This window comes from Crassostrea angulata, chromosome 2, assembly GCF_025612915.1.
Source record: "Crassostrea angulata isolate pt1a10 chromosome 2, ASM2561291v2, whole genome shotgun sequence".
Classification (NCBI taxonomy): domain Eukaryota; kingdom Metazoa; phylum Mollusca; class Bivalvia; order Ostreida; family Ostreidae; genus Magallana; species Magallana angulata.
The window spans coordinates 19,370,695-19,387,382 of record NC_069112.1 but is presented as its reverse complement, the minus strand read 5'-3'; the positions used below and the strand labels follow the sequence as shown (position 1 = coordinate 19,387,382).

Genomic DNA, 16,688 nt, shown 5'->3' with positions numbered 1-16,688 from the left:
ATTTCAAAAATGAAAATGAAAGAAGACAGACAGACAAACCAAGAATTCCGCTTAAAAAAAGAAAGAAAAATCAAAATGCTCTAATGTTCAAATATTCTTCAAAGGAAAACTTTGAAAATATGTTTCATTACCTTTTTTTCTTTCATTTGTTTGGGTTTTGCTATTTTATTTCAAGTTTTAAAGATGCAGCTCAACCGGAAATATGCATCGAAATCGATTTTGACATTTATTAAATCATGACAACAAACTGAAGAAGGAAGTTAACTTACTCAATGAACCTCTAAAATTATCATGAGATTCCTTATCGCATCGTTGTTATATTTATCAGGTAATACAAATAAACCATGTATTTTTATGTATCATTGATTTATTAAGAAGATTTTAGACATGACAGTCCCCTTATAAAAGGAAATTGCGCACATTGATTCAGCTATATTCACTTGCATGTTTCAGCACTTGAATTATTGCATAATGCAACGTAATGGTTTTTTTTTAATCCATGATGGTCATTGTAGAATTACTTAACTTGCAATTCTTAATGATGTTAATCAACAGAGAAGACATTTTCATTTGACTTTGAACCCCCACTCCCAATCCCCAGCTCATGTGTGTAGACCCCTTCACAGTGATACTGCTCCTTTGCAGGGCAAAATGACATAGTTTAGGGAAATATGATGTAATGTCAATTGTATTATTTATGTCATTTAATAATCTGTCTGCTTAAACTTCAGCAAATTGCATCATTTTGCCCTGCAAGAGAGCAGTACTGCAGTTACCGTGAAGGGGTCTATTGTGGGAGAGTCAGGCGTACACCTTGAGTGATGTAGCTTGCCTTTCCTCTTCCCTGCATCAGAACATGCTTTTATAATCCTATGATCACCTTACGTATTGCTTACTCCAACCTGTGAACATCTATATTAATTATGATGATGCTGAATGTCTAACGTTTACTTATTGTGTGTCCACTCCAGAAACTGCAAGCCTCCATGCATTCCAAAGAATTCACACTACATATACTGTGGAATCATTAAAATTCATGGGGGCCAATTTTCGTGGATTGTTGTTTTTTTACTTGTTCATGGGGATTTTATTTCGTGGGTGCATCAGTTTTCACTTTTAGTAAAAAAGAATACTCTTTCTAATTCTTTTTTCGTTGAGAATGTAAATTCGTGGGGAAGGGCTACCCATGAATACCTCGAAAACTGAGCGACCACAAATTCTAATGATTCAACAGTATTATTTGTGTTTGAAGTATGTTAAAAAAAATAGCCCCCCTCCCCCTCCAATGTATTCAAACTAAGAGGCGAGTTGAATGATTTGAAAATTTTGACGAAGGCAGGGCCTGGTATGTCAAATTGAATCTTCTGCATGTAATGGGATGGGAGAAATAATGAAGGACTAGACTGGGATTCGAACCCAGGCCCCCCTGAATCTCTAGTCAGGTGCTCCACAAACTGCTAAGCTATCTGGCGCTGGTATTCAGACCGGTCTGACTGTCACGCACGCATTCAAATGATTTCATAATTAATATGTTGTGTGCATTATGTCGCTGTATTTTGTAGTCGTGTCAGCGGTGGAAGATGAAGCCTGCACAGACTGGAGACAGATGGTGGAGGGTCTGAATGCCTACTCCAGGTCATCTTCCTCCTCATCTGGAATGGAGCTCCACTGTACATACCACCCAGAGAAATGTGAACAGGCGGACTGTGTGGGGAAGATGAACGTCCCCTTAGTGAGTACACCAGGGGTCAAAAAGGGGTCAAAGAGGCAGTCTAGGTTTATTGTTTTAGTCATTGCTGTGTAAAAAAAAAAAAAACAGCACTATTTTAATCACTGTTCATAGAAAATTAGCATTGATTTAGTGACCGTTTGTTAAAAAAAGTAGCTTTGAATAAGCCTAGTGGCTGTTTATTAAAAAGAAGCTTTGATTTTTTCACTGTTTGTAAATAAAACCACAAAACAGTATTAATATTTACTTGTAATCACTGTCAATGCAGATAGCAGGATTGAAATATAATCTGTCATTACAGAAAGGCTGAAAGCAGCATTCAGCTATGCATTATTATTACAAGATGCAGCATTGATTAATTTAGAATACTTATAATTACAGGATACAGCATTGATTTTTTTGTTCAAGAAATTAATCTAATTTCTATTTATGTTATACTTATTTGATTTTTTAAAACATAACAGGATGCAGCATTAATTTGTTCACTATTATTACATTGATTTAGTCACTGATATCACAGGGAGTTGCATTGGTTAAGGCATTTTTATTGCAGGATACAGTATTGATTTAGTCACATATTGCATAAGGCAGCATTGATTTAGTCCCATATTACATGGGGCAGCATTGATTTAGTCCCATATTACATGGGGCAGCATTGATTTAGTCCCATATTACTCTGGGCAGCATTGATTTAGTCCCATATTACTCTGGGCAGCATTGATTTAGTCGCATATTACTCTGGGCAGCATTGATATAGTCACATATTACTCTGGGCAGCATTGATTTAGTCACATATTACTCTTGGCAGCATTGATATAGTCGCATATTACTCTGGACAGCTTTGATATAGTCGCATATTACTCTTGGCAGCATTGATATAGTCACATATTACTCTGGGAGCATTGATTTAGTCACATATTACATGGGGAAGCATTGATTTAGTCCCATATTACTCTGGGCAGCATTGATATAGTCACATATTATATGGGGCAGCATTGATTTAGTCGCATATTACATTGGGCAGCATTGATTTAGTCGCATATTACATTGGGCAGCATTGATTTAGTCACATATTACATGGGAAAGCATTGATTTAGTCACATATTACATGGAGAAGCATTGATATAGTCACATATTACATGGGGCAGCATTGATTTAGTCGCATATTACTCTTGGCAGCATTGATATAGTCACATATTACACGGGGCAGCATTGATTTAGTCATATATTTTATGGGGCAGCATTGATTTAGTCACTTATTACATGGGGCAGCATTGATTTAGTCACATATTACATGGGGAAGCATTGATTTATACTGAGTCACATATTACATGGGGCAGCATTGATTTAGTCACTGTTATACATGTAACAGAGCAGTATTAATCATTCACATGTAGTATCATTACAGGATGCAGCATTAATCTATTCATTATCATTTCAAGCTGCAGCATCGATGTATTAATTTCTAACACAGCAGCATTGGTTAAAAGTCCATTTGTTATTACAGGTGGGGGCGTTAGAGTTCTGTTGGAGGTTGGTGCTGAACCACTGTGATAACCCATTGAGTATGGACATCAGCATCGCCACCAACAAGTACAACATCCACTTTGACCAGCGAGTCTTACACGACCAACGCTATGAATTGCCTGTGGGGAATTTAAGTAATTGTGAGTAGAATTTGATCTTTATTTTGAAATTGATCAGGGTTAAGATACATGTAATTTTCAATGTCACAACATAATTACCCATACAAAAAAAAGTTACACTTAGTCATAACTTTTCTGTAACTAAAGTGTAACTTTTATGTACCTAAGATTTAGGCACATAAAAGTTATAACTTTTTTGTACCTAGATTGGACTTAAACTTTTTGCCCTATAACTAAAATGTACCTACATGGAACTTAGAAATTTCTTAGTATAACTAAAATGTACCTACATTGAACTTAGAAACTTTTCAGTATAACTAAAATGTACCTACATTGAACTTAAAAACTTTTCAGTATAACTGAAATGTACCTACATTGAACTTAGAAAATGTTCAGTATAACTGAAATGTACCTACATTGAACTTAGAAACTTTTCAGTATAACTAAAATGTACCTACATTGAACTTAGTCAATTTGTGAATGTGTTTGGACTTTGTCATTTTTACACTAAAAATTTAAGAGAATCTTATCGAAGAGGTTCAAGTCTAAAGTAGACTTTTATCACAATAAATCTAAAAACTAATATAAAATATCGTTATATCTTTGTTTTTTTATAAAAAATCACGATAAGTGGGGGGGGGGGGGGGGGGGGTGGGGGGGGGTGGGGGGGGGGGTAGATGTAGGTTGATCACACACTGGGTAGTAAATTCACTAAGATTTGTTTGAAAACAATGACATAACCATTATAACGGGAATCCAGTCCATCAATTGCAACACAAACACCTGTCCAAAATTGTATTGTTTTTATAAGGCAGAAACAGGAAATCACTTTCCGCCTGAACGCACACACATCCCAGATTAACAGTAAAGGGTGTCTAAAGAGGTCATGCTTAGTCCGTGCTGTGATGACACTGATGTTTGTTAGATAAAAAGTTGATGTGTGTGTTTTGACCAGCAGACATTTTTTATTTTGCTCCTGCAAGCATTATTTTGTTATCGGTCTCTTGAACATCATTAGACATATTACGATTTCGTTTAAACACTGTTAAATACTAAGGGGTAGCTTCAACTTTATATTATCACTGAAAATTTTTCCAACTTTTCATGACCTACCCCATGAAGAAAGGAATAGAGCAGATTTCTAGAAATTGATTCAGAATTTTCCCACGACATCGAATGCATGCGAAGAAAGGGGGGGGGGGGGCTGGGGAGGGGTGGTAGCATTGTTTGTTATTATGAGATGGGTTCATCATATTTATTCACATATTTCATTAATAGACATGCTGTTAACAAAGAACAGTACTGCTATTTCCATCTGTATGTTTTCCCAGTACAAGCCTATCTCTCATCGTAATTTATAACAGCACATAGCTATAAGGACTGTGTTATAAACTTTGGGAAACATGTTTTATTTAAATAAGGTGTTATAATTTTTGGTTTTACATATTCATCAATTGTAAAAATGCATTGGTATTTAAATTGATTTAGTTTTTAAAATTCCCTCAAATTATTCAAAATGGCGGCTCTTGAGACCGGAAATGCCGAGTTTTGATGATCGGTTAATAAACTAACAGGTTGTAAGGGAAGAAAATATTACTAAAATTTGTTTCAATTAAATGCAGAATTCTTAAGATAATATTAAGTAAATAATATTGTTTTTTAACCAAAATAAATTTTAAAGATTTATCCCGGTATTAATCGTGACTGTATCGTGATTGGCCAAAATTTCAAACTTTGACTTTCGTGAATTCTGATTGGACAATTGCCATTCCGCCATCAAATTTTGAAATGGGCAAAGAAGACAGAAGTTGTTGTGAAGATTTTCCTGATTTTTTCAAGAAATATGCAGAATCACAGCGTGTTGTATGTAGTAATGAAACTGCAAGCAGTGGTTTCATAAAGATGGACATGCTTAAGACCTGGATGATATGGCTTTAGTTGTGGATGACCATTTCCATTCAGGGTAAGTCTGATGTACAAACAAGTCATTTTAAATAATTCATTTGTGTTTGCTTATCTCAATTTCTATATTATTGCTTTGCACTTAGAAATGAATTACATTTGGAATATTTCTAGAATTCTAATAAGAAGTGCATGATTTTATCATCTATATCAAAGTCTATGCAGCCATGTATATCTAGTGATGTACATTCTATATGTAATCAAATTATGGCCGACTCTTTTAAAAGGAGTATCATTGTATATTGCAGAAAAAATCCCAACCAAGTCCAGCTAGCAGACTGTACACCAGATTGAAGATACATCATTAATACAAGATGAAAAAAGTAAGTGTGTGTGTCTATTAAGTAAAGATATACAGATTTTAAATTTTTAACCATATATTATGTATATCTTTTAGTAAATGAATTATTGTAAATCTGAGAATATAATGGCAACTGCATGCTGTATCAATGTTGACTTTTTTTTAGAGGGGGGGGGGGAGTACTAGGTCAACAGAGAATTGAAAAGTTTTACTGATATTTAATAATAATTTATGCTACATATATTGAAAATTGTCAAACAGTATCATGTTTTAAATATTATTGCCTTCTTTTAGATTAATGGAGGACGAGGATAATACTATGAAAGAGATCATATGCAAGAGCAACCGTTCCCATAGAAATACATGCAGCCATGTAAACAGAAACCAGTTTTCACCTGCCAGGTGCTGATCACATATATATTCAACTTGGTATGCTATATAATTTTCTGTTTTAAGTATAAGGTAGTTGTCAAGGATTTTAACAGTTACAATGAAAGTACATGTAGTAAGAAATTGCCATATAAATGAAACATTCTTTTTTATACATTTTAGGAAGTTCAACAGATTCAAGAAACAGATCCAGTTGTTTGCTGATAAATTACTGCAGGTCATTGGTATCATCTAGAACCAGGACTGTTTTAAAAATCATACTAGTATGTTTGGAACAAAATCATGCTAGTATATGTTAGGAATTTAACCTAAAACATGCTTTAATTATGAAGGTTTTGGTCAAATTTTGGTTTACAAAATAATGTTTTTCAAACTTTCTATTCAAATTTAGCAAGAACATTAGACACACATGTAATCCCAAATGGTTTTATGTTAGATTATTGCTTTATTTAAAAAACTTGCATATAGGGTCTGTAATGATTTGAGATAATTATGTAAACAATAAAATGCTTTTTTGGTGACATATGCGGGATATGAATGTAGCGACATTGCAGAAAAAATACATTACCCGCATTAGCGAGTTATGTAAATTTTTTCTGCAATCATTGCTCCCTTCATTACCTGCATGAATCGTCAAAGAAAGTTATATTGTTTATATTTACATCTTTCTTTTAACAAATTAATAAATTGTTTGTAAAGAGTAAGTTAAATTTACTATATTATTTTTAATGTGCATCAGTACGTTAGCTAAAAGAAACAGCCAAATTGTCTTCAATGGGAATGTGAGTCTGCATTGATATCCTGATTATTTCAATGATTTTTCTAAGGTCATTATAGGTTTCGACCAATCGTTAAACAAGGCGTTAACTATAAGTTTCCATAAGAAATGGAGGAAAGCATACTCATTAGATGTAAATATAATTCAGTAAACATATTGATTAACATAAACATTGACTTGTGTTCTTCTGCTCACATGAACAGATATGATTTTAAATTCCTATTCAAGAGCAAAAACAATTTGATGAAAAGTTCATGTCAACATTAGGGACTTTTTTTTCATCAGTATAACACCTGTACATGTACCTGGGGGTTTTTTTTATCTGAAGTTTATGATACAGATAGACATTTTTTGCCTACATCTGTAATTTTTCTGTGTAACTTTTCTGTACCTAAATGATAACTTTTTTGTACCTACATCTATAACTTTTCTGTACCTAAACAATAACTTTTCTGTAACTTTATGTATAACTTTTCTGTACCTACATCTATAACTTTTCTGTACCTAAATGATAACTTTTCTGTAACTATATGTATAACTTTTCTGTACCTACATCTATAACTTTTCTGTACCTAAATGATAACTTTTCTGTAACTATATGTATAACTTTTCTGTACCTACATCTATAACTTTTCTGTACCTAAATGATAACTTTTCTGTAACTATATGTATAACTTTTCTGTAACTATATGTATAACTTTTCTGTACCTACGTCTATAACTTTTCTGTACCTAAATGATAACTTTTCTGTAACTATACGTATAACTTTTCTGTACCTAAATGATAACTTTTCTGTAACTATATGTATAACTTTTCTGTACCTACATCTATAACTTTTCTGTACCTAAATGATAACTTTTCTATACCTATATGTATAACTTTTTTGTACCTAAATGATAACTTTTCTGTAACTTTAATTTGTAACTTTTTTGTACCTAAATGATAACTTTATTATAACTTTTTGATAACTTTTTTATACCTATTTATTTTTATGAAAAAAATAAATTGTCAATAGTTACACTCTAGTTATGACTTTTTTGTACTTAAGCAAAAAGTTACAATATAGGTATAACTTTTTGATGCTAATTTGGAACCATAATTGATCAGATGGTTCCAAATTGTGCTAACTTAGTTATGACTTTTTTGTAACTTTTTTAAGGGCTCATAGGTATAACTTTTTAGTGCTTTTTTTTTGTATGGGTATATATCTTTTTTTCGTTTACACATATGATAAATTGGGCAAAGTAAATCCTTTTACGCTTTCATGAGCAAAAATATTCTTGTGCAATTTCAGAAGATTTTTTTTTCAAGTGTATATAGTAGGTGGCATTAAATATCTAGATTATTTTGTTTGAAAATAAAATGTAAGCATTATAAAAATGAACACAAACAGGCCTTACCCTTACGTATTTTTATTTTACTGACGCCAAAAAATTCTGTCGGATCAATGTGTAAAAAATCCATTGTGACGTCACTCGAAAGTACGATAACTCTGTTAGTCTTAATCAATGGAATTACGTTGTGTCAGCAGTATATTTACAATGCATGTACACAGTCTTTTATCTTGTTCTCGTGAGAGTGTGAAATGGGAAACCATATTTACAGGGAACTGCTGGTACAATTAAAACATTTCATTACTGGTCGGAGTACCTAGATGATTTTCTCCAAACTTTACTTTAGTGAAAAAATATTCAGAATATTCAGAAATTATATGCTGTTCTAAAATAAATAAAAAAAAAATCATCTAAAAAATTATACTTGTAGTCTAAGAGGAAATTTCCCTTTTATCATTGAAATCGGAAATGTTGCACCAAATACTCAATTGAAATTACAGTTGCTGTACTAAAAATTAGAATGAGATTAATTTTTGGAACTTTTTTATTGTTGAGGAATTTTTTTTGATATTATGAAAAGAGATGTGTTATTACATTAAAAGGGATGGATATTTGTGGTCATTTATAGAATAGAATATTAAAGGTGGAATAACACATCGTCATAAAATGGCTAAACTCTGATTGAAACTATATTTTGTTTTATTAAAAGGATTTTATCGACTGAAACATATTACTTACTTCATAGCCAAGTGGATAAAGTGTCGGGCTTGTGATCCATACATACTGAGTTCGAATCCCGCAGGGGCTTTTGTTGTTACTTACTGAATTGATTTCTTTAGATATTCATTTTTTATCCCCAATTTACAAATTTTTCGCTACTTTGACATATGTATAGTTTATTTATCATTATATCTTTCATAATCAAATAATTTACAGTTAATTTGAGTGACTTTTTCAAGGTGTGTTATTCCACCTTAATCTTCTTGATAAGAAGAGCGTTGTATATTTTTTTTTTTTGCTAAAAGATTTTGAAGTTTTCTGTACTTTACCTTTTATACCTAAGCAAACCACATCTAAAGTATCTATCTGATAGGCAATTTGTTGACTATTTGGCCGCATTAAATCAGGTGTGATTTTTTACCTGCAGATTTGCCTAAGTTGCCTGGTACTTCTCAGAAGGAGTTCCTGAGTATAACCTTAGAGAAAGTCAATGCCACAGCAGTCAGGATAGGGGTAAGATTTATAAAGATTTATACATTGTTTTTATGTATCTCTGTATATTTTTTAAACAATGACGAAAATGCTGTTCTATCCAACTGTGAAGTAGTTTTCATTGCTAAATCTGCTAATGGTGAATAGTCATTGAAACTATTCACCAGCAGCATATGATTTCCTGACAAGAAAAGTTTTTTTCAGTGTTATACAATTCCTATTTACTAACTATTGAATGGGTGGGATCAACATGGCCATATTGGGCCATAAAAAATTATAATCTCTTGGTTCTCAGGCCAACATTTTCAAAAACGGATGCAGTTGGGCGGTGATAATTTTTTCTTTTTATTTCAGTGTGCAACTCTTATACAAATCCAGAAAAAAGCAATGTTTTAAAGCAAATAAAAAGTTACCTTGCAATGAATGTATCATATTTATTAGCTCAAACTAAGTAAAATAAATAATGAAATCAATAAGTCATCATGTTCTTCAAGAAACACCACAACAACGAGACTTGAGAAAGCCATGTGTTTAAGCATAATTGGATATGTAATATAGTGCAAGCTGCAGGAACTCTCCTCCTATATGCATTTCAGGTTAAATGATGTTCTTCTTCATATACTAAAACAAAAATCATTGCTGTAGCGATCATAACTAAACACAGCGCCTCGTAATTAGTTGGCGTCCATTTGCAATTGCTATGATTAAATCTGAATCATCGAAATGTTTGCAATTATGTTCTTACTATATTAAGTCAAGTGTTTTATCGACTTGAGTATAAAAAATGCGATCCTAAATCCGGAATTTTTTTTCCAGAATAAGCAAGCGTGTTATCGAAATTTTATCTTATTCATTTATTGATAAAAATGGGCAATGTGAAATCAGATGGATGTAGGCCTGACAACCAAGGAATTAATTTTTGATGGCCTGGTGAAAATGTATTTGATTTCATAAATCCTCTTATCTACTTCCACAGTAGGGATAAACTTAATGTACAGTTCAGATGTCCATGGATCATTCTACCTAAATTGTATATTAATTTATTTCCATCAAGGCCTGTGGGCCTGTTGTTTATTTTTCATGAAAATAAATCTTCGAAATATTGTCCCTTCAAACCTTTTAGAAATTGACATTCTGGGAAAATTAGCCCCCACGAAAATTACTGATTTTACAGTAATTCGAATAAAAGTATTAATCCTATCAGTGCTTTGGTTTTACATGCCACTGAATTTTTATAGAATTGACAATCAAGGAGAATTTGCCCCACAAAAATTACTGATTTTACAAAATTTAGAATGTATCAGTACTTTCAGTGCTTTGATTTTACATGCCTCTAAATCTTTATGAAATTGACAATCCTGGAAAATTAGCCCCTGCAAAAGTTACTTATTTTACAGTAATCAGAATGTATCAGTACTTTCAGTGATTTGATTTTGCATGCGTCTAAATCTTTATGAAATTGACAATCCTGGAAAATTAGCCCCTGCAATAGTTACTTATTTTACAGTAATTGGAATGTGCCAGTACTTTCAGTGCTTTGATTTTTACAGGCTAAGCTCTCTACTGAGTTGTGCTACAGTACCTTTGGATGTACTGTCACAGCCAACATTCCCGTCTTGTCCAAAACGGTGGTCCGGGTCTCAAAATGTACCAAAGTCACCCAAACTCCGACCCCCACCAGCAACTGTTTCAATAGGAATGGCAGCAGTTCTGGGGGGAAAAGTAATACTACAATTGATGGGGGCGGTATTAAATGGAGCGATTTGTTTACCACTACGAAGATGCCACCGCACAGCACTGTGAAGTCACGTAAGTATTGTTGTATTATGGGAAATCAGGGTAATCAATGATTTCAGTAGTTACAGAGTTGATTAGAGACTCAGTATGAACTGGTCCAGGAGTAGATGTATGTGATGATCGGGATTCAAATTTCATAAATTTACATAGTAAAATTTCTGAAAATAGGTCTCAGACCCCCCCTAGCCAAATTAGTGATTTTGGATCCGAACATGGGATTTCATTGTGAGATGTTTTACCTCTTGTATCTTTTAGCAACCTACGGCAAAAACTGCTCCATTTCACTGTTAGTGGATCAGTGTGGAGAAACCGAGATCTGTAAGATGGGATCGTGTGAGTGCTTCACCCCATTGTACCCTATGTGTATGTACACTGGACTTTGTGAGACTGAAGGTAGGACTAATACCTAGAAGCTAGGGAGTTCTTCAGTTGCTGGGGTATAAGTAGCCATTTAGTATGTCATATGATTGCAAACATGAAAACTGTATACAGGAAGACATTTTTTCCCCTGTTTTTTTGTTGTTGCTCCTTTTGCCCTCATCAGCTGGCAAATTCAAGACTGGGCGAATTCAATTGTCTCTTATGATTTCCCTTTTACATGAAACACAACTGTGTTTCAGTTAATTCAAGACTGAGCTAAACTGTTTGCAAGTATAGAAGGATAAAAAATATGGGGCCAAAAAAAATCCTGCATACATTATTTCTAAAGGGGGATATTTTGGTAACAATTTAAAATAAGAGCTTTTTCTTCTTGCATGAATTTAATTTTGCCGACCCCTTTTCACATCCAATTTTGCTTTCAAGTTTATTGGTGTATATATCATGTTTAATGAAATATACCCAGTGGATTGTAATGTACAATAAAGTACTTCCCTCTATTGATGAAGCTAACTTTTTCAATAAAATACATATTATAACTGGTTATATAAAATGTGTTTCTGTTTTCTTTTTGCAGAACAGTGTGAGAAACACATTATTCCAGATTTTATTAAGAAAAGCAGCCAAGTAGCTCCTCAAGACAATGGCTCCAGTTCAGGTCCCACCAACAGTAAGTGACCAATCAGAACTCTTGTACCTTACCACCAACAGTAAATGACCAATCAGAACTCTTGTACCTTACCACCAACAGTAAATGACCAATCAGAACTCTTGTACCTTAAGATATTAGTCAACTGACTCCTTAACCTTGAAATCCCAAACCCTGAACAATAAAAGGGCTTTATTTAGTATGCTTTTTTGTGCACAGTTAAGGGTTGTAGGCTCATACCTTAGTATATGCAACCAAACACATATTTTTCACAGGTTATAACGTTAATATTCAGTCATAAGTTCACCCTTAATGTTTATTCAGCAATTAGAAATCCTTAAAATGAAACCTCATCAAATTTTTTTTTTCCTGTCAAGATTTTGTTTTTAACTAATATTTTTCCACCAAGGGACATAACTTTTTGTAAGTGTGGAAACAACAATGGGTAAAAATATTAAATTATTTTTAGACCCTTTATTAAAAATTATTTCAGTCTGGGTTTTTTTTTCTTCTGACAGAGACGGCTTTGATCGTTGGCTCAACTTTGGGAGGAATTGTGTTGATTGCAATCATCGCCGGAATTATTCTGGTTCTGATGAAACGTGGCGGATCTCGTTATCGAGCGCATCAGCTGCTTCTGACAGAAGATGACACAGACAACATCATCTAGATGTAACCTCAAATCTGATTGGTTGATTACCAGTGACACAGACAAAATTTTCTTGATGTCATCACTAATCTGATCGGACGATTTGCAGTGACATGACAACAACATTTGGATGTCTCCACAAATCTGATTGGATGATTATCAATCAGCTCATATCACATTTCTACCAGACATTTTCTACTCTTCAGTCATTGAATGATTTTTTCTTTGGAAGTGAAAGTGATGCTAATATAATGGTTGTGTTTAAATAATTTACCATAATGAGATTTTCATTAATTATCAAGAATTTTTTTATGTTTTTTGGTTCAAAACATAGCAAAAACATCTCAAAAGTATGCAGTGTCTGATAAAGCACTGTTAATTATCATTTTTTAAAGGCATTGTGGTAGATGTATTCATTTATTAACTAAGTTTTTGTTTATAAAACTTGCTTCTACAAGGAAATGCAAGCAGAATTTTTTTTAGCTGTATAAATTCTTAGTGTGTCCCTGTTTTTTATTTAAATTTTGGAGAAAAGAAATTTCATAAAGAAAAAAAAAATGTTTATTATCCTTTACTTTCATCATCATCATCATCATCATCATCATCATCATCATCATCAACAAACACTAGTATTTTGATCACTCCTACCTGATCAATTATTGTGTTAATACTCTATACTAAACAATCATTGCTTTAGCGATGTCTGGTCTGGTACCATTCTCTTGCTATTGTATGACACTATTTGGTTTTATTTGATACCTTTAGACAAGTTAGATTGTTGGTGAACTATATTGATCCACAATTTGAGCGAATTTGTTTGATAGGTTCAGGTTTTAAGGGTTGTATTAATAAAAAATGATGAAGTGAATATTTTCAACACGATAACATCCATTTTTTTCTTTTTAATTTTTTTGAATCTTCAATCTAGTGGTCTGCCCCATGCCTCAAAGTGCTTCAATCTTCCATCTTTCATTTATCTATCATTCCACCTGCAATCTTCAAAGGTTAAAACCCAATACATTTGGTTTGAACATATTTTATTGTTTCATTATTCTGCCATATACAAATGGTTCAAATAAAAGCTCTTACAACGTACTGATACTGGGTTCTTAACATAATCAATCTACATGTACATTCAAGCCATATCATCCATTGTTTAATTTTTTTTCGAAGATCTGGTGTTACTGCAAGCTTTGTTTTTTTTTAACTCACTGAGTTATTTATTCTATTTAGTTGTCAGCTTACTTCATAACCTCAATTCATATATAGTTAATATCATAATCAAACACATATCAAGTTCATAATTGTTCTTTGCTGTGTGCAATGATAGTATGTACAAGTGATTTAATCCATAATCATAATTTATTCATTCACTTCTCTCTCCATCCATCAGTTATATCTTTATCCAATTTTGACTGGAATAAAACATGATGCAACCATAAGTGAACAACACACAACACTGCTCATTTCCTAAATGGTGTTTGGTGTGTGTTTATTCAACATGTATATATTATTCTTAATATCAATATAGATCTGAATATTACTATAGATTCCTTATTAAACACAAGGAATTGACTTTCATGTAAAGTCGTAAGATGCACCCATATTTATTTAAAATTTTATTATTATTTTTTAATATTTAAAAACCACATATGAAATCATTTTTTGAAAATTTGGAGTTCACTATTTTATTTCATACAATTTGGCAGGATTGCGGATAAAGTACTCATGTAAAATAAGGAATCTAAAGTAAATTATAATCTTATTATTAATAACGATCAGAATATTATAGCTTGCATTGCCACTATATGCTTATAATTATGATAAATTAATTAATGATAAAACTCTACGGCATTTTTGTTGTGCGGTTGTTGGAGCTGAAGAATTTATGCTTACTGAGTGTAATCCTTTCTGATATGCATTGTATGAAAGGTACAATATTTAGATGCTACAAATTTTACCATTTTTGACTTATTTTTTTCTCTTTTTGTTTTATGTTTTGTATGTGATTTGGTCTTTTTTCTTGTTGTATGCAAATTTTGGTTACTTCTTTAAATGTTCAGATATTGTTGCATAATATTTTTATAATGTTCTGAGATTTGTCTTGGAGTCGGATACATGTCGCTATGATTTAAGATAGTATGGGAAGGAGGGATTCATTTACATTATACTTATGTATCATTTTGTCTTATATTTTGCATACTGTAATTTTTTGGAAACTTTATAACTCTACCTTATGATAACTTTGATTACCAAAAATTATAAAACTTTAAGTCTTGCAGTTAAAACATTTTGACATATACAGTATAACAAATCTATTGAAGAATATTTGAATGTTGATTCAGAAACTTGATCATGGTCAATTTTGGTGAAAAAAAATCGACTAAAAATTAAATAGCAAAAGAGTTGCAGAATTTGGAGGCTGACCGATAATTGTTTGTAATAAGATTTCTAAAAGAATCATCAGTTTTTTAACCTCTAGCTGAATGAACTTTAATTTTTTGCCATCTTTAAACATGTTTGTCTATAATGTGTTTTTTTTATGTTGAAATGTGCTTGCAACAGTTGTAAATTTTGCCTTTTTGTGATAGCTTTCTTATAAAGATGTAAATATACCTAATGATACCAATTTGCCTCTTTCGAATTTATAGAAGGTATTTGTGTTAGATTATTTGTCTTTTGTTTTTCATTTTTTTGCTTCAAATGAAAAAGATTTTTATTTGAATATGTTTGATATTGAATGTAAAAATTGCATATTTATTTTAACTTGTATGCTTCCTATATATGGACATTAAGTATCTTTACTATTCTCATTCCTTTGAAAAAAAAATCTTTATATAACGATATAAATGCTTCTGTCGAGCAATATATTAAAGGAATAACACAGGGTTCGTTATAAGCAGGTTCCCATTTATCTGTATCCATTGTAATCAGGTTTCACTGTAATTATAGGATTTACCTTGCATTGTGGTACATCTATTATTACAATATCTAATATTTAATGCTTTGGTCGAAAAATGTTGTAAACTCTGTGAAAAAAGGATGCTTTTTATATATACCAACATTTGTATAAATTTTCTGTTATTATTTTTTTTATAACAAAGGGCTGACTTACTCCTCTAATAGATTTGAATTTAAAACAAGTTACATTTTAAAAAAAAGATAATTTGAAGGTAATAATCTAAACCCAGAAATACATATAACAGATAATTACCAATTTTTATTTGATTTGTCAATGATTTTTTCACTAAGTTTTTTCCCCCAACGTTTACAAAGCATCATTTATTGAAAATGAAGTAAAAGATGTGAATAACAAATTTATCTGGATTGCTTCCCTTTTAATTAGAGCTTATTCAGTGTGTTTAAACAATGCTTCTCAATTTAGTAAAATTAATTTTTCTGTTATCAAATCTAAAACTTTCTCTGTTGGGCATGTTTAAAAACAAACAAATACATGTTTTTGATGTCAGTTTAGACTGACTCTGTTTTTCTTAAACCATTAATGACTATCTTTTGAAAAAAAAAATGCTTTATTGTAATATGTTTTGTTACATTCCTGTGTTAATAAACTTATTTTTGAACTTCAAATTTTATCTTTACTATGTTCAACCAGAATACACGCAACAAAGAACTAGGGGCTCTAAGGGCCATAATCGGCCCATCTCAAAAATGAATCATATTTTTCTGGTTATATGCTGTGGATGTCTTTTTCTCAAAAACCAAATTGTACGGAAAAGTCAATTTTGCAAGAAAATATAAGTTTTAGTATTTTAGAATAAATATTTCAATATATTTATGTATCTTAATACAACGTTTGTTCTTCTGTTAAAGGAGATTAATAAGGTCTGAAAATAGCCACGACC

General features: G+C 32.0%; 1 protein-coding gene and 1 long non-coding RNA gene across 2 annotated transcripts; both read left to right on the top strand.

The window, feature by feature from the left end:
- Nucleotides 1-190: 190 nt before the first annotated feature.
- Nucleotides 191-16,413, top strand: LOC128171193 (uncharacterized). The gene is made up of 8 exons (XM_052836914.1): nt 191-328; nt 1,563-1,732; nt 3,237-3,396; nt 9,288-9,373; nt 10,903-11,161; nt 11,405-11,542; nt 12,105-12,197; nt 12,695-16,413. The coding sequence occupies exons 1-8, from the start codon at nt 292-294 to the stop codon at nt 12,844-12,846; spliced, it is 1,095 nt and encodes a 364-aa protein (XP_052692874.1). The 5' UTR covers nt 191-291; the 3' UTR covers nt 12,847-16,413.
- Nucleotides 4,573-8,003, top strand: LOC128171194 (uncharacterized). The gene is made up of 4 exons (XR_008242034.1): nt 4,573-5,338; nt 5,586-5,660; nt 5,933-6,040; nt 6,191-8,003. It is a non-coding gene; the product is annotated as an uncharacterized LOC128171194 (long non-coding RNA).
- Nucleotides 16,414-16,688: the final 275 nt, after the last annotated feature.

What these genes read in the sequence shown, in the direction of transcription:
- LOC128171193 (XM_052836914.1), top strand. Translation starts at nt 292, where the DNA reads ATGAGATTCCTTATCGCATCGTTGTTATATTTATCAG. An exon ending in GGAAGATGAACGTCCCCTTA is followed by an intron (nt 1,733 to 3,236) that starts GTGAGTACACCA and finishes TTGTTATTACAG; the next exon opens with GTGGGGGCGTTAGAGTTCTG. An exon ending in TGGACTTTGTGAGACTGAAG is followed by an intron (nt 11,543 to 12,104) that starts GTAGGACTAATA and finishes TTCTTTTTGCAG; the next exon opens with AACAGTGTGAGAAACACATT.